This window comes from Podarcis bocagei, assembly GCF_964188305.1.
Source record: "Podarcis bocagei genome assembly, chromosome: 6".
Classification (NCBI taxonomy): Eukaryota; Metazoa; Chordata; class Lepidosauria; order Squamata; family Lacertidae; genus Podarcis; species Podarcis bocagei.
In genome coordinates this window covers 100458068-100481639 of record NC_138130.1, presented here as the reverse complement: position 1 = coordinate 100481639, position 23572 = coordinate 100458068, and the positions used below count along the sequence as shown (strand labels likewise).

General features: G+C 46.9%; 1 protein-coding gene across 1 annotated transcript in view; it reads right to left on the bottom strand.

Moving 5' to 3' along the window:
- MAP6 (microtubule associated protein 6) overlaps positions 1 to 18687 on the bottom strand; it is a 55846-nt gene extending 37159 nt beyond the window's left edge. The window contains exon 1 of the mRNA XM_081197414.1: positions 16993 to 18687. Within this exon, the coding sequence (XP_081053540.1) occupies positions 16993 to 17819 (827 nt within the window). The 5' untranslated portion in view covers positions 17820 to 18687. The remainder of the gene's footprint in view (positions 1 to 16992) is intronic.
- Positions 18688 to 23572: the final 4885 nt, after the last annotated feature.

Genomic DNA, 23572 nt, shown 5'->3' with positions numbered 1-23572 from the left:
TCCTATCAGCTTCCTCCTCCATAGGCTCACCTTAGGACTTTATAGAAGGAAGAGGATGGGGACAACGCTAGAATTAGTTGCCTCTGCCAGTCATTGGCTCTGCTTATAGAATTATGGAACTGCAGAGTTGGAAGGGGGTTGCAGGGTCATCTAGTCCAACCCCCTGCAATTCAGGAACTTCAACTAGAGCGTCCAGGACAGATGGCCATCCAACCTCTGCTTGAAAACCTCCAAGGAAGGAGAACCCACAACCTTATGAGGCTTTGCCCTCGGGTGGGAAAAATATTGCGCCTGGGAAAGGGAAGTGGGAGTCAACAGACACTCAAGGAATAGTTTTGGAGAAAAGGCTTTTATTTCTACCATCCATGAACTGGTAGAAGGAGCAAGTGTGATAAGTCACAAAAAGCATGCACGAGTTCACAATCATGTGCACAAGCATATATACCCCTTTCCAGTTCCCTCCCCCTTTCTCCTCCCTCAGGAGTTCCTCTGAGCATGAACAGAAAGCTGTCTTGGGACTCTTGGACTCTTGGCACCCTTCCCAGGAAAAGGGGGGGGGTGAGAAGCCAAGGGGTTTTCAGCATGTTCAGATATGTTTCAATCTCTTGTTCTGGCATGGTTCCCGGACAGAAAGCAAGTTGCAAGGTGGTTCTTTAGCAAGGCCAGAAGACATGAGAAAGGCCTGAGAAACAATGGACTGTTCTCTACCTTTGTTACAGCAGAGCGGAATGTTTCTGATGCTTAGCTGCTGAGAAAATGATTTTGAGAAACTTTGAGACTGCTTTGGGGGGGGTGACTTCGGGCCTAGGTGAGGTCACCTGTCCTCACCTTCCTTCATTGGGAGTTTGTTCCATGGTCAAACAGCTCTTACCACCAGAAAGTTATTCCTGATGTTGAGTCAGAAGCTCCTTTCTTGTAACTCGAAGCTGTGGGTTCCAGTCCTACCCTCCAGAGCAGGAGAAAACAAGCATACTCCTCCTCCCATGGGACAGCCCATGAGATATCTGAGGATGGCTGTCACGTCTTCTGTCCATCTCCTCTTTCCCAGGCTAGACATGCTTGGCTCCTTCAACCATTCCTCATCAGGCTTGGTTTCCAGACCCAAAAACATCTTGGTTGCTCCTTGCCTTCTTCTCTACCAGTCACAGCGGTGACCAGCCACCGCTGGCTACAATCTCCAGGCTCTTTTTGTTGGCCCTCACCACTCATGCTCACAGCTGTTCCCCAAGATAGCTGCTACTTGAACCCTCCGTCATTTTCCTTCGGGTTCTTTCCCGTTAACAAATCCGCAAGCAGAGTAAGATATCAGGCACAGAGGAGGAAGGATGAATAATAGTTTTGGTGCGGTGTGCGGGGGTGAAAATTACTTTTCAGAGGCTTGCAGAGCATGCAAACAAATAAACATACACTCCTAAGGAGTGGGTGTAATTAAAAGCTTATTGAATGCCAAATCAGGCCAGATCTCAGATCCTGTTACTTGCAGATCACAGCTGCTTCACAAACTCTCACAAAAACCAGTCACTTGCTGGCACTCACTTTTGTGAATGAGTTTGGCACACCCTGCTTTTCCCAGACCTGTGAAACTCATTCTTGTGAATGGACTAGTCACATGCCCCTATGTTTCCAAGCTTGTCGCGTTCTTGCATTTTGAATATGGCCTTATTGAATGCTACAACCTATTCCCTTCCCCCATGCTATGAAACCTGCATTTTCTTAAATCTGGCAACGAAGACCTCCAAAACGACATCATCGGTGACTGATGTGAGCTTTCCAGGAGCTGCTCAGATCATGGCAAATCTGTGTAGTCAACATGCAAACTTTTGCAAAATTCCTGCCTGCAAACTGTAGCTCTTATCTAGAGTCTTGCAACAGGACATTGCAATGTTTTAGAGAAGAGCTGTCCAGACCAGGGGTCAGCAACCTTTTTCAGCTGTGGGCTGTTCCACCGTCCCTCAGACCATGTGGTGGGCCAGACTATATTTTTTGGAGGGGAAATGAACAAATTCCTATGCCCCACAAATAACCCAGAGATGCATTTTAAATAAAAGCACACATTCTACTCATGTAAAAACACCAGGCAGGCCCCACAAATAACCCAGAGATGTATTTTAAATAAAAGGACACATTCTACTCTTGTAAAAACACGCTGATTCCTGGACCGTCCGTGGGCCGGATTGAGAAGGCGATTGGGCCGCATCCGGCCCCCGGACCTTAGGTTGCCTACCCTTTGGTCCAGACTCTCGGGAGCAGTAAGAGCTATAGATTCGGTGCTTTCTGCCACTGTGGCAAGGTCCCCACAACATAACACATGATACAAAATTCTTATCACAGAATCATAGAATTGTAGAGTTGGAAGAGACCATGAGGATCGTCTTGTCCAATTCCCTGCATTGAAGGAATATGCTTCTGTCCCATACAGGGATCGAACCTGCAACCTTATCAGCACCACGCTCTAACCAACTGAAATGTGTCCAAGGATGCTTGTACCTTAACTCTCTCATTCATTTGCTCCAGGTGAGCCTGTGGTCCTTCAGATGGACTCTGACTCTCATCACCTGTCCCCACCCACCAAAGCCATTGCCCAGGAAGAAGATGAATTGTAGTCTAACTTCTTCTTTGGCGATCCCTCGTAGCTGAGAAAAATTGTCTTCCATAAACACGGTTTTAACAATGAGTCTGTAAGTGACTGTGGAGACCAATTCTGGACCCACACGTCCTTCCACAGTGGGGACATAGGTTTCTGGGCAGGAGTCAATCATAGTGAGGGTTTGCCAAGCGTGCCTTCCTCTTAGCACGTTTCTCCCTTGCGTCCTGAGTTCGAGTGTCTTCAAAGCCCCTGACACCTTTGGTAAAGGCTGTTCTCCAATTGGAGCGCTCGCAGGCCAGTGTTTCCCAGTTGTCGGTGTTTATACTACATTTTTTTTAGATTTGCCTTGTGAGAGTCTTTAAGCCTCTTTTGTTGACCACCAGCATTACGCTTTCCATTTTTAAGTTGGTGGCTATCCGTGAAGCACATTCTGCAGATTAACAATGGTCTGTGCCCTCCTTCTTTCTGTCTAGCCTGAATCATCCAACGTTCATTTTTATTATTATTGGATGTTCCTGAGTTCCATTGTTATGTGCGAGGGGAAAGAAATCTCTGCTTTCTCTGCACCATAATTTTATACGCTCCTGGTCATGGTTCCCCCATCTTACCCTCCTTTCCACCAACTTAAAAAGGGAGAGTTGCACCTTGATCGTTTTTGGGTGGCCATTTCTGAACTTTTTCCAGCTGACACCATCTGAACTTTTTAGAGTCTTCCAAGTGTGGTTGCACAAGGTGATTTCTGTTAGCGATTTTTTGCTATTGCAATCAAAGTGGCTTGCAAAGGAGGAGAGGAAAGGAAAAGAAAACCAAATTTAAACGTCAAATAGCACTTTAAAATGATAGGAAGCATGACAGTGGCAGTTTTCTCTCTTTGGCGATCCCTCGTAGCTGAGTAAGATTGTCTTCCATGAGCACAGTCTTAACAATGAGTCCGTAAGTGACTGTGGAGGCCAATTCCGGATCCAGACGTCCTTCCACAGTGGGGACCTAGGTTTCCGGGCGGGAGTTGATCACGGTGTAGATTTGTTGACCACCAGCATTATGCTTTCCATTTTTAAGTTTGGAATAGAGTAGTTGCTTTGGAAGAAGATAATCCGGATCTGAGAGGCTGCAGAGTCCCCATGCCAAATTTGTTCCTACACGGCTGCAACTCACGCACAAAAATCGGGTAGCCTGATATGTCAACCTTAGAACCACTGAAGTTAAAGGACTAAGCCCAGAGCGCTTTGGCATGCACCAGGAATCCCGAATATTCTTATATTAATCTCTCCTTTTATCTCTGGGTGCTTCCCACACAGTCTATCAGATTACACTTGAGCTGGGTTGGACTAAGCTCATTCTGGTTGGCACCCTTGTTATCCTTGGATGAGTGCAACTTGGTGATGAAGGAGCCCTCCCCTTTAACAGGCTGTCTGGCTGATTTCCTGTCTGTCTTGACCTTGAGATCCCTTGCATCTTTCCCCATGCTCCCTGGAGGTTCAGAGCAGCATCTAGCAATTATAATTGTAATAGAAAGTGCCTGGTGATGGATGGAAGGTCCATAAGGATTCAAATTATCCTGATGGCTTTTCTTGATCCATAATTTGCACTGTTTTTCTCTCTGTCTCTCGCTTGCGCCACCCCTCCCCACATCAATAAATATTATGGGAGTAACTCAGCAGGTTATCTGCTGACTTCAGCTTCTTCCTCTGTGGCGATTCCTCGTAGCCGAGTAAGATTGTCTTCCATGAACACGGTCTTTGCAGTGAGCCCGTAAGGGACTGTGGAGGACAATTCTGGATCCACACGTCCTTCCACAGTGGGGACGCAGGTTTTCGGGTGGGAGTTGATTACGGTGAGGGTTTGCCAAGCGACCCTTCCTCTTAGCACGTTTCTCCCTTTTGTCCTGAGTTTGAGCGTCTTCAAAGCCCATGACACCTTTGGTGTAAAGGCTGTTCTCCAATTGGAGCGCTCGCAGGCCAGTGTTTCCCAGTTGTCAGTGTTGATGCTACATTTTTTTTAGATTTGCTTTGAGAGTGTCTTGAAACCTCTTTTGTTGACCACCAGCATTACGCTTTCCATTTTTAAGTTCCAAATAGAGTACAGTGATATCTCGGGTTAAGATATAACTTAATTCATTCTGGAGCTCTGTTCTTAACCTGAAGTACCACTTTAGCTAATGGGGCCTCCTGCTGCCGCCACACCGCCGGAGCACGATTTCTGTTCTCATCCTGAAGCAAAGTTCTTAACCTGAGGTACTATTTCTGGGTTAGCAAAGTCTGTAACCTGAGGCGTCTGTAACCCGAGGTACCACTGTAGTTGCTTTGGAAGACGATCATCAGGCATCCGCACAACATGACCAGTCCAACAAAGTTGATGTTGAGGAATCATTGCTTCAACACTGGTGATCTTTGCTTCTTCCAGCACCTCCATGGCAGACCACATCAGCTGCAGACCACCATCCAGAAGTGAGCTGACACAGGGTGTTTTACCACCCAGTTCAATAAGAACATAGGAAGCTGTCTTAAAAGGAATCAGAACATTGGTCCATGTAGCTCAATAGTGTCTGCACTGACTGGCAGCAGCTCTCTGGGTTTTTTTGGGCAGGGGACATTCCTAGTCCTACCTGGGACCTTCTGCATTCAAAGCAGATACTCTACCACCCTCCAGCTGTCCAAGAGGTTTGCCTCCATGTGAACTCTTGCAAATCTTTTTCCTTTATTTTGTTTTCATTTTAGAACATTTGTAGGCCAGTGCCCATTTTTTCCTCTTACACTCATTCTCCAGGGCTAGCAAATAAAATAAAATAATAAAATAAAATAAAATGACAGCTGCCTCAAGCAGGGACAGCAAAGTGTTGGGTGTTTTGGGGGCCATTATTATTATTATTATTATCGTTATTATTATTACTTTTTTCAGCTGGAACTCAGTTCTGTCACCACTCAGGTGGGCACCATTGCCATTCTAAAAGAACGAGGGAGGTGTTCATGGTGAATTCTGGCACCCCTTTCCCTAGAAAAATAGCACTGGTTATTATTTATTTTATACCCTGCCTTCTTCCCTGACAGGGGCAGCATACAGATAAAAACAAGAACCGCTAGAAACATAGAAAAAGTAATAATTGAAAAACAATTGATAGAATCAAAACTATCCAATCTATTGGGATGCGGGTGGTGCTGTGGTCTAAATCACTGAGCCCCTTGGGCTTGCCAATCAGAAGGTTGGCAGTTCGAATCCAACCTAGCAGTTCGAAAGCACGTCAAAGTGCAAGTAGATAAATAGGTACCACTCCAGCAGGAAGGTAAACGGCGTTTCCATGCGCTGCTCTGGTTTGCCAGAAGCGGCTTAGTCATGCTGGCCACATGACCCAGAAAAACTGTCTGCAGACAAATGTCGGCTCCCCCTGCCAGTAAAGCGAGATGAGCGGCGCAACCCCAGAGTCGTTCACAACTGGACTTAACTGTCAGGGGTCCTTTACCTTTTTTTTAAAAAAAAATGTAGGATTTATTTTAAAATGGCCCTAAACAGCCTCGGCCCAGTAGATCTGAAGGAGCGTCTCCACCCCCATCGTTCTGCCCGGACACTGAGATCCAGCACCGAGGGTCTTCTGGCGGTTCCCTCCCTGTGAGAAGCCAAGTTACAGGGAACCAGGCAGAGGGCCTTCTCGGTGGTGGCACCCGCCCTTTGGAACACCCTCCCACCAGATGTCAAGGAAATAAACAACTATTCTGACTTTTAGAAGACATCTGAAGGGAGCCCTGTTTAGGGAAGTTTTTAATGTTTGATGTTTTATCGTGTTTTTAATATTCTATTAGGAGCTGCCCAGAGTGGCCCGGGGAAACCCAGCCAGATGGGTGAGATATAAATTATTATTATTATTAAGCATATGCAAGAAGAGTTTTGTGCACTGGCCACAGTGGTGGGGGAGAGAAGAGGCAAACCTTGTCAAAGATTTGGCAGGAGCATTAAGCTTTAAGCACGGGCTATAATTGTTGTATTTCTAAAAGCTCCTCTGTTGGCTTCTGCTCACTGATGTCCGGCAAAGCTCAGCTGCCAGGATATCAGGCGGGTACTTGGATCCTCAAAATAGTATCCGAAGAAGAGCTAAGATGTTTATCCAGAGATTAGCCAGACAATGCTATTATTAATGAAAGTGAGTAGGACTTGGGTATTATTCACCAAGCAGCAGGGATTTCAAAAACCAGGCAGCTGCAAAGGTTGCAGTGTGGACCAAAAAGGAACATTCTACTCTTTTTGACACCTAAAGAGCAAATTCAGTGGTTAACGAAACCAACTAGAAAATGCAGGTTCAAATCTCTCGCTATCTGTGAAGAACCTTTTCTGATTCTGAGGCACACACTTTTTGTCCTGAATTAAAACAGGAGTGCATCTGAGCATGTAAAAGTGAGGAGTCCAACTCCGTTCTCTCTGTGTGAGTTGCTGATCTGGGTGTGCCTCTTCAGAAAGCCCACGGGAGGAACCAACACAGAGATACAGTGGAATTTTTTTAAAAAAGGTAAGATAATTCTGCTACGGGACACGGGTGGCACTGTGGGTTAAACCACAGAACCTAGGACTTGCTGATCAGAAGGTCAGCGGTTCGAATCCCCGCAACGGGGTGAGCTCCCATTGTTCGGTCCCTGCTCCTGCCAACCTAGCAGTTCGAAAGCACACCAGTGCAAGTAGATAAATAGGTACCACTCCGGCGGGAAGGTAAACAGCGTTTCCATGCACTGCTCTGGTTCGCCAGAAGCGGCTTAGTCATGCTGGCCACATGACCCGGAAGCTGTACGCCGGCTCCCTCGGCCAATAAAGCGAGATGAGTGCCGCAACCCCAGAATCGGTCACGGCTGGACCTAATCGTCAGGGGTCCATTTACCTTACCTTTAATTCTGCTACATCACTGAATTGGATTACAATAGTTGGAGAGAGACTCATCTCCAGCTGAATGGAAGGGGGGGGGGAGGCCACAGGGCATACAGAGACATAACAGGAGGCTTCCGCTGTTGCCAGGGACATTGAGTTCACCAAAACCTTTCACTATTTCATTCTTTTATGTGTCTAAGCATCATAACCAGGTTTCTTGTGGCCAGGGCTTTGCAGAGCCAGGCAGAGGCCCGGGCCAGGTAGATAATGTGCCCCCTTTTTTTTACCCTGGGGATAACTGGTCTTATAAATAAGTGAGTATATAAATAATTTTCACAAAAGTTATGCTGACAAATAATTCTATTTCAAGGCTTGAACCGCATCTGCATATAAAGACAAAATGGAAAATATAGATAAATATGCTGACCGAGGCCCCCTTTGGAATCGGAGGCCCGGGCCAAGTGGCCCATATGCCCCTCCCCCCTCTGTCTGGGCCTGCTTGTGACTCCAGCTGTCACGGACTGGCTGGAGAATGATGGAAGGAACCAGCTGGGGAACCCCCAAGGGAAGAAGTCTCAGAGCCTGGGGATTGGTGGTGGGACAACTATGAGTGGTCAGAGGGAGAAGACTGGGAGGCGGAGGGGTCAGAAGATGGAGAGGGAACAGGGTTTAGTGAGCAGGGAGCATCTGTAGCAGAGAGCAGTCCAGAATCAGAGGCAGAAGTGGAGGCAGGAGAGGAGGGAGACCAAGAGGCAGGCTGCAGAAGAAGCTGGGGTCTCCCCCTCCTGCTGCAACCTGTCCCCCCCCCCCACTGGTCTCCTAGGACCAGAAGTGGTATGAAGAGGGTGGAGCAGAGACACGCAAGGCGGCAAAGTCTCAGATTGCTTGGGAAGGATCCAGGGGAGAAGGAGACTTAGGGAACTGTGGCATCAAGGCAAGATCTACCGGACAGAGTTGTGCTCCCAAGCTCCTCCTGAGCTGCTTGTTTCTTTGCATAAATAGTTGACTTCAATGACGCCATGTGAGTCCTTACTTGACCTGCTCTTGGCACCCCGATCTGACACCAGCACAGAGTCTGGGCATTCCTGATCTAAATAGTCACATCCAACAGGTCCATTCAACATAGTGAGAACAGGATATAGCATCCTAACTTGGACATAACATCTACTGAAACCACAAGGACTGTCTTTGATAATAATAATTATTTATTATTTATTATTTATTATTTATTATTTATTATTTATTATTTATTATTTATTATTTATTATTTATTATTTATTATTTATTATTTATTATTTATTATTTATTATTTATACCCCGCCCATCTGGCTGGGCTTCCCCAGCCACTCTGGTAGGCTTCCAACAAAATATTAAAATACAGTAATGCATCAAACATTAAAAGCTTCCCTAAACAGGGATTTGATTTGTGTGTGTATTTAAAAATATTATCCACTGTGTTTAAATGTCCCTTTTTTTGTCACCATCCGCACCAGCAGTCTTATTGCATCAGACCTGAAATCCCTCTGGCCTTTTCGTTGTGTAAAGCATAAACGCTTAAATGCAAACAATATAATATTGTTTTACAGGTTGCCCGTTTTACAGCAAAAATGCTTTCACCTGCCTTTCCCACCCATCCCCTTCCACACACCTGAAGCTGCCTTAGACTGAGCCAGTGACCAATCCCACCAGAATCTCTCCCAGATCTCAAGATCAGCGAGTTTTGCAGCTTGGCTGGTGTGCAGCCTCCACAGCTGAGAAGCAAAGGAGCAAAACCAAGTAAGTCTTATCCAAGCAAATCGTTATTTATAGGTGCCACATAATACCCATGGTGACAGCAGCCACGAAATTGAAAGACGCCTGCTTCTTGGGAGAAAAGCAATGACAAACCTAGACAGCATCTTAAAAAGCAGAGACATCACCTTGGCAACAAAGGTCCGTCTAGTTAAAGCTCTGGTTTTCCCAGTAGTGATGTATGGAAGTGAGAGCTGGACCATAAAGGAGGTTGATCACCGAAGAATTGATGCTTTTGAATTATGGTGTTGGGAAAGAGAAGAAGAAGGGGACGACAGAGGAGGAGATGGTGGGACAATGTTCTCAAAGCTACCAGCATGAGTTTGACCAAACTGCAGGAGGCAGTGGAAGACAGAAGTGCCTGGCGTGCTCTGGTCCATGGGGTCACGAAGAGTCAGACACGACTAAACGACTAAACAACAACAATACCTATTTTGCATTCTTAAGAAATTGATATTTTAGTGTGGCAGCACCTACACTGTGGGACTCCCTAATGACATCAGGCAGATGCCTTCACTGTACAATTTCAGGGCTTGCTAAAAAAACAAAAGGAAGTCAAACCTTGAATTGTTCAGATGATTGTAAAATTAATGAAATGTATACATTTGAAGAGAATAAAAACTTTTTAAAAAATAACAATAATATTAGCCTGTTGATCAATTGACAGTTGATTAATTCATCTAATAGATCAATTCATCTAACCAAACAAACAAACAAACCAGATCTAATCAATCAATCATTCAATCTTACCAGATCTAATCAAATCATTTTAATTAGAATCACAGAACTGAAGAGTTGGAAGGGACCCCAAGGGTCATCTAGTCCAACCCCCTACAATGCAGGAATTTTCTGCCCAATGTGCGCCTAGGACCCACAATCCTGAGATTAACAGTCACACGCTCTACCGGTTGACTAATCATTCAAGCAAACATTGCAGCCGTAGTTGTGATGCATGCATTTACAAAAACATTTGTCTCTGTTGTCTGTTTCTAGGGTGCACTTAAAAACAGCATTCCCCAACCTAGTGCCCCCCAGTACTTTCACCAACTCAAAGCCTTAAAAAATGGAGGTTAATGTGCCTATTGACCCATAGATCTTGTCTGTTTTATCATGCAGGGGTCAGCAAACTTTTTCAGCAGGGTCCACTGTCCCTCAGACCTTGTGGGGGGCTGGACTATATTTTTTTTTGGGGGGGGGATGAATGCATTCCTATGCCCCACAAATAACCCAGAGATGCATTATAAATAAGAGCACACATTCTACTCATGTAAAAACCCCAGGGAGGCCCCACAAATAACCCAGAGATGCATTTTAGATAAAAGGACACATTCTACTCATGTAAAAACACGTGGATTCCCAGACCGTCCGCGGGCCGGATTGAGAAGGTGGTTGGGCCGGATCCGGCCCCCGGGCCTTAGTTTGCCTACGCATGGTTTAATGCATTAACAATATCGGGAAATAATAAGCCATTGCCATGTTTGCTCCTACAGCCACAGTCGACCAACCTACCTTTCCAGACAAGAATTACTGTAGTTAATTTTGTGGATTCCATTCACTGAAACTAAGAACAGCAAAGCATTCTGAACACTGCGCTGTCTGCACCAACACTATCACACAGTTTTGGTTATCCTTGATTATTTTAAGGAAAGGAGAAGGAAGACCTTTCTCTCTCTCATACTCACATCAAACACACATGCACACACCGTACCGTCACTTCTTAAAGATATGCAGCAAAACCATTTGGAAAAAACGAAGGAAATTTCTCCAAAAAACCCCCACACACAGCAGAAAATCAGCCCTGGTTTTCACTGGCGGGTGTGTGGGTGCTTTTTAGGAAACAGGGATGCCGAAAGGCTCTCTGCACACAGCCGCGGCTAATTGAAATGGGAGGAGTGCTCTGCAGTGCCTTTTTAGAAAACCAGAAGATGATTCACGGCGTCCCTTTTAATTAAATATAACTGCATCTGGAAGACCTACGATTCTATTCCTGTTTTCCAGACTTGACTGCTTTCCCAGCTTTTCAGGGACGGCATTGTGCTGACCTACGAGGGCAGAGAGAGAATTTGCCAGGTCCTCTGCTAAACGATAGCCGGCCTTCAAACACAGGAGAAGGGCGACAGAAACAGGAAAAGGCGAAAGGAGAGGAGCAACTACGTTTGGGCGGTGGGAGTACCGGATTGGCTTCGCTGGTGCGTCTACACCATGGGTAGGCAAACTAAGGCCCAGATCCGGCCCAATCGCCTTCTAAATCTGACCCGCGGACGGTCCGGGAATCAGCGTGTTTTTACATGAGAATAATGTGTGCTTTTATTTAAAATGCATCTCTGGATTATTTGTGGGGCATAGGTATTTGTTCACTCCCCCCAAAAAAAATATAGTCCGGCCCCCCACAAGGTCTGAGGGACAGTGGACCGGCCCCCTGCTGAAAAAGTTTGCTGACCCCTGGTCTACACAGCCACGACCACCCCTCACTTTGCATCTCCCTCTCTTGGAAAGCAGCAGGTATGCCTGGAAGCTGGTCAGGGTGGATAAAAATCAATGACTTTTTTTTAAAAAAATCAATCCATCAATCAATTATTTTTAAAAATATAAATATAATAAAAATCAGATTTATTTTTTAAAAATTTAAATTGGATTTTTAAAATTTTAAATCAGTTTTTAAAAAAATAAAATGCTTTTTTGGGGGAGGGAATCTTTCTAAAGATAGTTTTCTATTTAAGTTACATTATAGTCCAAAGGCTATTCACAAAGAAATATGGATTTGTTTTTAATTACGTAGCATGAGGCTTTATATGCAATGTTTAAATTTTTCCACTAATACATTCACAAAGTCATGCTCTTCCAGAGGTTTCTGTAAGATTATTTGGGGCAGTTTTTCTAATGACAAGATATTATCACAGATGCTTGTTTTTGAAGAAGATTGTGCTACAGAAGTTTTAAGTTTTTCCTGTGTGCTAAAATTCAGTCTAAGGTGTGTGTTTTTTTAATTGCTTAACCACATCAGTTAAGAAACGTGGATACGTATTGTTTAAATTGTTGTTAAGGAAATGCTTATTTTTCTCCTTCCAATAAGGTACAGCAGAAAAGTTGTCCAAATATAAAGCTAACTTATGAAACCTCACAATAATTTCACAACTATCTGCCTCTATATATTTCTTGCAGTACAGTGGTACCTTGGTTTACAAACAGTCTGGTTTGCATACGTTTTGGATTACAAACACGTCAAACCCGGAAGTGCATGTCCCGGTTTGCAAACTAGTTTGGATTACAACCCCTTTTTTTGCTATTACGAACAAATTTTGGGGGCATGTTCATCTGAGAATCAAACACAGTCGGTGCCGAATTTGCATATAAGCTAAACAAGCTACAACTCAGGGTCCCACTCTCTTGGGGCCCCCCAAAAAAATTAAAGGAAAAAAACCGGGATGTACATTTCCAAAATATAAGATAAAAAGCAAATAAAATAAAACCTACATACAGCAACAGTATTTTGTGTTGTGTAGGCTCCTCTGATGTAAGTCATGGGCCCCACCTGCTAGCCTGCTCCCTAAAATATCACTGCTTTGCTCCTTTCTATATACAGGGTGCCTATATTCTGCATGGACGGGTTGCACGGCAACATGTGCAAATGGCTTGAGATACCTATTAGGTCCATAAATTGTCATATAGCATATATTCAACAACAAAAACTACAACAATTTGTTGTTGACCAAGGACAGCTGGACATATAAAGGGCCCCATTACCTTGAGTAGCTTAGGGCCTCGTCAAACCTAAATCAGGGCCCGATCACAGTCGGTTCATCGTTTGAAAAATGAGGCTTTAGAGCCATCTTGCCTCCAAAATGGCAACCAGACTGGGCATGGGTGGCGCTGTGGGTTAATCCACAGAGCCTAGGACTTGCCGATCAGAAGGTTGGCGGTTCGAATCCCCGCGACGGGGTGAGCTCCTGTTGCTCAGTCCCAGCTCCTACCAACCTAGCCGTTCAAAAGCACATCAAAGTGCAAGTAGATAAATAGGTACCGCTCCGGCGGGAAGGTAAACGGCATTTCCATGCGCTGCTCTGGTTTGCCAGAAGCGGCTTAGTCATGCTGGCCACATGACCCGGAAGCTGTACGTCGGCTCCCTCGCCCAATAAAGCGAGATGAGCGCCAAAACCCCAGTCGGCCACGACAGGAACTAATCGTCATGGGTTCCTTTACCTTTACCTTTTAACCTTAGTTTAAGGAGCCATTTTGCACCGAGTCCCCCCCACCCCCGAGTATCTAACACTGCCCCCCAACCTCACAATGTCCATGAAAGCAGTGACACACAGTGAATGTAACTGGAGAAAGGACTCTTTGCATACTGGGAACCAGGCAGAGGGCCTTCTTGGTGGTGGCACCCACCCTGTGGAATGCCCTCCCATCAGATGTCAATGAAATACAGTCATACCTCGGGTTATAGCCGCTTCAGGTTGCGTTTTTTCGGGTTACCGACCACCGAAAACCGAAAGTACTGGAACGGGTTACTTCCGGGTTTCGGCGGTCGCGCATGCGCAGAAGGGCTGAATCGCAACCCGCGCGTGCGCAGATGTATCGCTGCGGGTTGTGAATGCTGCGAGTTGCAAACGTAAATCCCGCATGAATCACATTCGCAACCCGAGTGTCCACTGCAAACAACTGTCTGACTTTTAGAAGCCAACTGAAGGCAGCCCTGTTTAGGGAATCTTTTAATATTTGATGAATTATTGTATTTTGTATTTTAATATTTTGCTGGAAGCCGCCCAGAGCTGCTGGGGAAACCTAGCCAGATGGGCGGGGTATAAATAACAAATTATTATTATTATTATTATTATTATTATTATTATTATTATTATTATTATTATTAAAAACAGAGATGTTGCATGTACCCTTTAATAAATCCTTTAATAAAGGATCCTTTAATAAAAAACAATCCTTTAATAAAACAACAACAACAACGTATATATCGATAGAAAAATTAGATATCGATATAGATGGACACACACATAATTTCATTTAAATGCACAACGCCTTGGAATATAACTCCTCTGTAAATAGGAAGTTGTCTGTATAACAGCATCGTACACAAGAAATAAGTTTCCTTGATCTGCTGTTTGCAACCCATTCATTCCCTGCTCAGCCCCCAGGAACTGAGGGCACCACGCCCGAGACTTACTATTCTACTAGCATTCAAAGATTAAGACACGGGTGGGTCACAACCATAGCTGTCAACTTTCAGATTTGAAAATAAGGGATCAGCAGCCTCACCTGTCCCGGGGACAGTCTACGGGATATCTAACAATCCAGGATAGCAGCAGGAAGCAGCGCTGGAATAAGGGAATTTCCCGCAAAAAACGGGAAGGTTGACAGCTATGGTCATAACCCAAAACAGCCAGCTGTTGATTGCTGATTTGCAACTGTACGCAAGTCTCCTCCCCAGGAACCGTCCTTCAGTTCAAGACATGTTGCTCCCAGGTAAGCATATGGTGGGGCTGCCGTCTTAGTCAAGTGTCTTAAGACAGGGGCTGCCTCCAGAAGAGGCTGGACTACAACTCCCATCAGCCTTGGCCAATGGTCAGGAGTGATGGGAACTGTAATACAACAAGATTCAGAGAGCTACCCTTGGCTAAAGATATAATCCTAAAGCCTTCAGAGCCTCAGTTCTTCTCTCTCCAACCACATGTAGTTTCACAAAGGCTACATAATCTTCTTTCTGGCCTTGCAAGGAATCAAGCCTTCTGTATTACAGCCTATCCTTTGGAACTCCCTGCCCAGTGATATTAGGCCAGTGTGTCTTTCAGGATCTGCTAATACTGGGGGGTTTTTTGTTGTTGAAGCATGCCTACTCAGACATGTCAATTCAACATGTATTTTCACGTGTAATTTTAGTTTCTATTTTTATTTTTTTTAAATCTGCTGGTTTCATTTTGTTTTTAACATCTGAGCTTATCAGTCATTTTAAAGTATGTTTTCTATTTCATGTAAACCACTTAGAGGTTATGATGATTTAAAACATATATGAATCCTGTGAAAGGAACTGAACGGATGACAGCAATAAGAAGTTTTAAAAGGCACAGGATAAACTTGAAATATAAAATTCTGCAAGTTCATATATGTACCCTCATATAATTTGGGGGGGGGGAGAGATTTATAGATGGCAGAATTAGGAACACCCAAGTGAATTCTCTCAGCAAATGTCAAAGTCTTGGTTCTGGGTGCAAAAATTCAGTCCCGGGTGTGACATTTTGTACCGTCCGTGTGAGAATTCAAGGACGGCAAAATTTCAGAGCCTCTTACAGAATTTCATCGTCAGCTCTGGAGGCAGAACTAGAGTCGACACTTGTTATTTCTAAAGCCATGAAATCTGTTGCATTTGATGTTAGAGGAAGAAAAAAGGAAAGAAGTTTATCTCCCACAGCACGCAAAATTGGCCAAAAACATTTTGACTCCCAAGGAGAAATATATATATAATGTGCCCCTGCAGTTATTTATCTGGGAAACAATCCAATAGAGTTTTCACTAATCTGAATGCAAGCTGTAAAAGGAGAGAACCATTCATACAAGCATGTATATGCCAACCACTGACCCACCTGCCTCCATATTGTCTACTCTGAATGGCAGAGGCTCTTCAGATACCCAGGAGAACATTCCTAGCCCTGTAGTCAAGCATCTTCTCAATGGGAAACGTCAGGGATGGATCCTGGGAGATTCTGCATGCACAGCACAGGTCCTACCAACTACCTCCTTTGGTGATGGCAGCAGCTGGGGGGCAGAACATCTGCTTTGCTTGCAGAAGGGTCCAGCTTCAATTCTTGGGCCTCCAGGTAGGGTTGGGAGATTCTCCCTTGTCTGATGCCGGTCAATGTAGGCAATAGGGAGCTAGATGGAGCAGTGGTATATAAGGCAGCTTCTGGTGTTCCTCATGTCAACGTGGCTTATGGAGGAGAACCGCCTTGCGGTTTGTGCCCAGTATACCTGAAGGAGCGTCTCCACCCCCATCGTTCTGCCCGGACACTGAGGTCCAGCTCCAAGGGCCTTCTGGTGGTTCCCTCCCTGCGGGAAGCAAAGCTACAAGGAACCAGGCAGAGGGCCTTCTCGGTGGTGGCGCCCACCCTGTGGAACGCGCTCCTGTCAGATGTCAAAGAAATAAACAACTACCTGACATTTAGAAGGCATCTGAAGGCAGCCCTGTTCAGGGAAGTTTTTAATGTGTGACATTTTGATGTACAGTGGTGTTTCCTGCTTGGCAGGGGGTTGGACTCGATGGCCCTTGTGGTCTCTTCCAACTCTATGATTCTATGATTCTACCTCAGGTTAAGTACTTAATTCGTTCCGGAAGTCCGTTCTTAACCTGAAACTGTTCTTAACCTGAAGCACCACTTTAGCTAATGGGGCCTCCTGCTGTCGCCGCGCCGCCGGAGCACGATTTCTGTTCTCATCCTGAAGCAAAGTTCTTAAGCTGAGGCACTATTTCTAGGTTAGAGGAGTCTGTAACCTGAAGCGTATGTAACCTGAGGTACCACTGTAATTTTAATCCTTGTCGGAAGCCGCCCAGGGTGGCTGGGGAAACCCAGCCAGATGGGCAGGGTACAAATAAATTATTATTATTATTATTATTATTATTATTCCCGGTGACAAAGATCCAACCATCTCCCACGAATTTGGCAAGCCCCCTCCCTCCGCTTGGCAGTCAGGCCCACCTCCAACCGCGCGACTGGACCAAGCAGGAAGTCCTACCATGTATGGGTCAACCTGCTGGAGCTTCTTACCTGTAGGAGGAGGTGCTCACCCGGGCTGTGACTTCCTCCTTGATCTGCCGGTTGAGCGCATCCACGGCCGCCCGTCCTTTGCTGGTGTCGAGCGACGTAGAGTACCCGGCCGCCACCTGCTGTTGCTGCTCTATCGGGTCGCCCTCAGATACAAGAACCTTCTTCTTGGTCTTCTTGACTCGCCCTTCTTCAGGCCTGGTGGGGTTGGCCTCCTCTTCCTTCCCTCTCTCCTCCTTCTCTGGAGCCACATGGGTCTTCCTCCTCCTCTCCAGGCTCCCAGGCCTCTCCTTGGAACCTTTGTCCAGATCCACCGCAGGAATGGGCATAGGTTTGGGGATCCAGGGGTGGTCGCCTCTCTTGGGGATGGGCCAGGCACGGAAATCCTTCTGGTACTGGCTCTCCTTCTCGAAGGGCGTGTCCGACGGCTGGTACTCGCTCTTCGGCTTGCAGCTGGGTTCAGGTCTCTGCACCTTCCAAGCCCTGTAGTCCTGGCGCATCACCGAGTCGGCCGACGGGTCTTTCGGCTGCTGCCCAGGCTTGTGATGGCCTCCCGGGGCCGCGTGGTCCACAGCTGCAGAGGTCGCCCTGGCAACCGCATCCAGGTCACCCCCGCCAAGGGCAGAGGGCTGGGTCTCGATGGCCGAGGATGGGCGTGGCAGGTGGTGCTGCTGCTGCTGCTGCTGTTGCTGCACCACAACATGGGTCCCCGGGATCTCGGTGGCTTCCGAGTATTTGGTGAAGACCAAAGGCACGGCGATGTCGGCTTTGTCCAGCTGGTTCCAGAAGCGGGCAATGCAGCAGGCCCGGCTGATGCAAGGCCAGGCCATCTTGGCAGCCTGGTCCAGTTCCACCCCTCCCTCCACGTTTGGGGAGCACCTGCTCACTCCCTCCCCCTCCCCAGATATAGATAGATGCACACACAGACAGACAATGGGAGCCACCAGCTCAGTGGCGAACCAACTCTCTCTCTCTCTCCCCCCTTACTTTACAGGCGTGATTTTGCACAAAAAAATCAAAGTGCGCTTGGCGAAAGCACCCAAGCTTGATCAGAGGTGGAACCCCACTTAAGTAAGACAAACAAACACCCAGCAATTAATAATAATAAAAATCTAGAGTCATTCAGAAAAGAGGGTCAAACAAATTCGGAGCCTCTCCCTTTGGCAGGGGGTTGAAGTGTCCGGAGCCCCCAAGAGAATGATGATCAGGGATGGGGAGGAAATTGTCCTATATCCGATTTGCCAATATCCAAAGCAGAGGTCGCCGGCAAGCCCCAAAAGGGAGACTGGAGACCCGCTTGCTTTCAAAGGGCATCGCCCACCCGAGGAGGAGAAAGGGGGGTCGTTCGGAGCCTCATGGCTGAGAGAGCGGACGGAGGGGTGATGGATGGCGGGGGGAGAGACCCGGCCTTGCAGCCCCACCTCTTTTCTTTCGCTCTGTCTGTCTGTCTGCCTGTCTTTCTCTCTCTCTCTCTCTCTCTCCGGCTCCACTGCTTGCAGACACCGAGTCAGGCTTCAGAAAGAGCCGCGCGCCTCGGGGCTCCGGCCATCGCCATCCGACGGCAGCGGCGCAAGGACGGCCGCGCTGGTTGCGGCTGCGGCAGAGAGGAGAGCGGACCGCACCCAGTCGCGCGCCCGGCGGAGAACGATGCTGGAGGGAGGCGATGCGGTCGGATCACCTGCCTCCGTCAGCACGCACTGCACGCCGGGGAGGGAGGGGGAGGTGGGGGAGGAGGAGGAGGAGGAGGAGGAGGAGGGAGGAAGCAGCCTTTAACCCTTCCCGGCCTGGACAGTAGAGGGAGGCTTTCCCCAAGGGTGGGAGGCGTGCGTTCTTCCCAAGGAAGAAAGGCGATTGGCAAGATGCGTAAAAAGCGCTCCACGTCTCCAAAGCGCTGCGCCAGGCAATGGCCGGCTCGGGATGGTCCGGAGCAAGGCTGGCCCTCGGGTTCTTCAGCGTTGTTGTTGTCGTTTAGTCGTGTCCGACTCTTCGTGACCCCCTGGACCAGAGCACGCCAAGCACTCCTGTCTTCCACTGCCTCCTGCACTTTGGTCAAACTCATGCTGGTAGCTTCGAGAACACTGTCCAACCATCTCGTCCTCTGTCGTCCCCTTCTCCTTGTGCCCTCCATCTTTCCCAACACCAGGGTCTTTTCCAGGGAGTCTTCTCTTCTCATGAGGTGGCCAAAGTCTTGGGGCCTCAGCTTCAGGATCTGTCAGATCAGGCAACCCTGTCAGATGGGCGGGGTATAAATAATAAAATTATTGCTATTACTATTATTATTACCATTATTATTATTATTGGAGGGGCGTGCTGGGGATTGAACCTGCAGACTACATTCAGAATCTTTTCTCTTTCTCTCTTTGGCGATCACTTGTAGCCGAGTAAGATTGTCTTCCATAAACACAGGTTTAACAGTGAGTCCGTAAGTGACAGTGGAGGCCAATTCTGGATCCACACGTCCTTCCACAGTGGGGGCATTAGTTTCCGGACGGGAGTTGATCACAGTGTGCATTTGCCAAGTGTGCCTTCCTCTTAGCACGCTTCTCCCTTGCGTCCTGAGTTCAAGTGTCTTCAAAGCCCATGACACCTTTGGTAAAGGCTGTTCTCTAACCGGAGTGCTCGCAGACCAGTGTTTCCCAATTGTCAGTGTTTATTCTACATTTTTTTAGATTTGCCTTGAGAGAGTCTTGAAACCTCTTTTGTTGACCACTAGCATTATGCTTTCCATACAGTGTTTGTTCCCACTTGTGTACTCTCAGACTTCACACACACTTGCCAAAGTGTCTCTTGGAAGCACACGTTTTCTCATTTTCAGAGGCAACTGAAAACACACAAGCACACAAACACACAAGAATCCCCCCCCCTCTCTCTCTCTCTTGCAAAGGTGCTGGACAGCACCCCAGAATCCTTGCCATTCTCTTTTCCAGACAGGAATTTTCAGTACTAAAAATCTTTGGACAGATCCCCAGGCAACCCACCCTTTAAAAAGATCTCAAATGAAAGAGCGAGGGAAAGTCCAGAGGGAGCGAAGGAGCGGCGAATAATGAATTAATCCCCCCTCTTTAATCTACCATGGCGTGCCCATTTAGAAATCTGAAAGGCGGATCATAGGCTATGGGAGTGCCAGGGGGCATTTAAAAAAAATAGAATCCCAAAGTCTCTAGAGCTGTGTGTTTGTGGAGGGAGGGCGGAAATCTATTCCTGGACGTGGGATTTTAAACCTTTGCAGGCTTTTCCCACAACAGGGGAAGGAAGGAAACATATCAAGGATCCAGCACTGCCTTAACTACTTATTGCTGCCTAAATTATTATTATTATTTATTATTATTATTATTTATTATTTATACCCTGCCCATCTGGCTGTGCTTCCCCAGCCACTCTGGGTCGCCCCCAACAAAATATTAGTAAAGGTAAAGGGACCCCTGACCATTAGGTCCAGTCGTGACTGACTCTGGGGTTGCGGCGCTCATCTCGCTTTATTGGCCGAGGGAGCCAGCGTACAGCTTCCGGGTCATGTGGCCAGCATGACTAAGCCGCTTCTGGCGAACCAGAGCAGCGCACAGAAACGCCGTTTACCTTCCCGCCAGAGCAGTACCTATTTATCTACTTGCGCTGGCGTGCTTTCGAACTGCTAGGTTGGCAGGAGCAGGGACCGAGCAACGGGAGCTCACCCCGTCGCGGGGATTCAAACCGCCGACCTTCTGATCAGCAAGTCCTAGGCTCTGTGGTTTAACCCACAGCGTGGGTGTAAGACTTGGCAATTGAGGGAGCATGTACTACGCTAAGTCAATTCTGTGTCCCGGGCAGCTGTTTACCAGCTCCATCTGGTACACAGGCTGAGACCCTATCTGCTCGCAGACTGTCTCACTAGAGTGGTGCATGCTCTGGTTATCTCCTGCTTGGACTACTTTTGGGCTACCTTTTGGACTGCTTGGGCTACCTTTGAAGGTGACCTGGAACTGCAACTAATGCAGAATGCGGCAGCTATACCTTTAGTACGTGCTCCCTCAACTGCCAAATCTTACACCCGCTCATAGGAAATGGAGAACCAACCAGAAATTGGAGAGACCTGTCTGGGGGAAATGCAAAAGGCTACCAGTGCCCTTTTGTTATGAGCCAGTGTCTCCTAACTGATGGCAGAAATAGGCACCAGCATCGCCATTAAGAGCAGCCACATTTATAATGGCATCTTAAGAATGATATTAAGGACATAGGAGGCTGCCCTATACTGAGTCTGATCACGGGAACTTTTGCTTTATTGGCCGAGGGAGCCAGCGTACAGCTTCCGGGTCATGTGGCCAGCATGACTAAGCCGCTTCTGGTGAACCAGAGCAGTGCACAGAAACGCCGTTTACCTTCCCGCCAGAGCAGTACCTATTTATCTACTTGCGCTGGCGTGCTTTCGAACTGCTAGGTTGACAGGAGCAGGGACCGAGCAACGGGAGCTCAAACACCCCACCCCTGAGCTATTATCCTTCCCCAAACTGCAGAATTTGAAAAGATACAGAAGAAACAACCAATGGGTTGAAATTGCATATGTGGATTAAATGTTTAAGGTTTGTGGGTGTTTGGGGTGGTGATTAACATTGGAGTTTTTTTTAAAAAAATATTTTTTCTTTTTCTTAAAGATTTTCTTGGGCTACAAAAGTACATACCTCATATTTATTTTTCAGATCACAAAGTCTCAAGATTTCGCTGTGTTCAACATGCACAATAGCCGCTGACAGCCGTGGCAGCAACCAATCAAATGTCCACCATTTGCACTCCCCATGTATAAGATGACCACTTTTTAGGATGATTTTTAAAGGGGGGGGGATAGTCTTATAACAGAAAAGTATGGTAATCATTTGTTCATCCTACACTGTCCAATGCCTTTCCTCATCGCTTTCCAAACCAGAAGAAGTCCCATATTTTATTTTATTTATTTATTAATGGAATTTGCCTTACTAGGACATTTGAGCCCTTTAACCTATTTTAAGCAAGTAGACCAAAAGCGGAGATATGCAGCTGACTCGCTTTTGCAAAATACTGACAGCTGGGAAGCACCTTATCCTGAGAAGGCATCATCAATTTCACTCAGCTAGGCCCCCTTCTCCCCTGCTGAGACACAGCAGTCATTAGAAAGAGAGAGTAGCTGTTTCCTTTCTGTTTTAAGCCCTTGTTAGTCTAGTGGAGAAGGAAGGCAGATTGCCAGATCTTTTACCATCATCTGCCAAAGATTTAAAGCAGCCACACTCTTCTCTTTGCGCTGTCTGTGTTAAGGGAATATGAGTGGATTGATTGACTGAGTTTTTATTTATTTATTTTTGATTTTATTTTTTTAATTGTTATTAAACTTTATTAAATGTTGCACATAGTGAAACATGTTATTCTATTATATAAAAGAAGAAGATCTACACAAAAAGAAAAAGGAAAAGGAAAAAGAAAGAAAAGACAAACAAAAATACAAACGAAAAATATTGTCAAAAATACAGCTACCCAAGAAATACAAACCATCATTGGTGATATTCTAAACACATAATTCCAGTAAAAGAGCCTTTTATCTTGTCTGTATCTTTTCCTGCCCGCAACTCTCACTTTCTTATCTGTACCTAATCTCCGGTTTTATTCCCTGATTTATTTGATGACTTACTTCTACCTCTATGCGGTTCCTACCGTATTTTTCGCCCTATAGGATGCACTTTTTCCCCTCCAAAAATGAAGGGGAAATGTGTGTGCGTCCTATGGGGCGAATGCAGGCTTTCGCTGAAGCCTGGAGAGCAAGAGGGGTCGGTACGCACCGACTCCTCTCGCTCTCCAGGCTTCAGGAAGCTATCCGCAAGCCTTGGGAGCCCGGCGCAACTTCCCGCCAGGCTCCCAAGCCTTGCGGACAGCAGCCTGCAGCCTGAAACCCGGGGAGCGCAGCGGAGTGCACCCCGGGCTTCAGGCAGCTCTCCCCAAGCCTCGGGAGCCTGGCGCGACTTCCCCCGGGCACCCAAGGCTTGCGGATGGCAGCCAGCGGGCTTTTCAGGGAGGTGGGGGAATTCCCCCATCTCCTAGAAAAGCCAGTAGAAGCCGCGCAGCCCCTTTAAAGAGCGCGCAGCTTCTGCGGGAGGTGGGGAATACTCCCAGAGCTTGTCGGGGCTGGTGGGGGAAGGCTTGCGGATAGCAGCCTGTTCTGGGGGCTGGGGGCTGGGGTCAGGGAAAGCTCGGGCTTTAAACGCAGGGTTTGTATGCAGCCTACAACTTCCAACAGCCACAGCCAGCACAACTTTTGCTGCATTTCAGATTAAAGGAAGCCACACGCGCACGCCATATGTTCCGGCTCTCCCTATTTAGCAGGGAGAGAGAGACAGACTCTGTTTTCTGACTCAAGTCCCTAGTTGAACCTGCCTGTGCGTTATCACACGGAAACAGCGAAAATTGCCATTCTTCAAATCTCAGCCCCCTACTCAGATCCCGAGAGAGAGACAAAATGTGTGCTGAAGTCCATGTGTGCTATGTCAGCAGTGGCGGAGCAAGGTGGGTGTGGTCTGCCCCGGGTGTCACCTCCAAGGGGTGTGTGACAACATGCTGTGTGGTACCCAACGTCTGTGAGAGACAC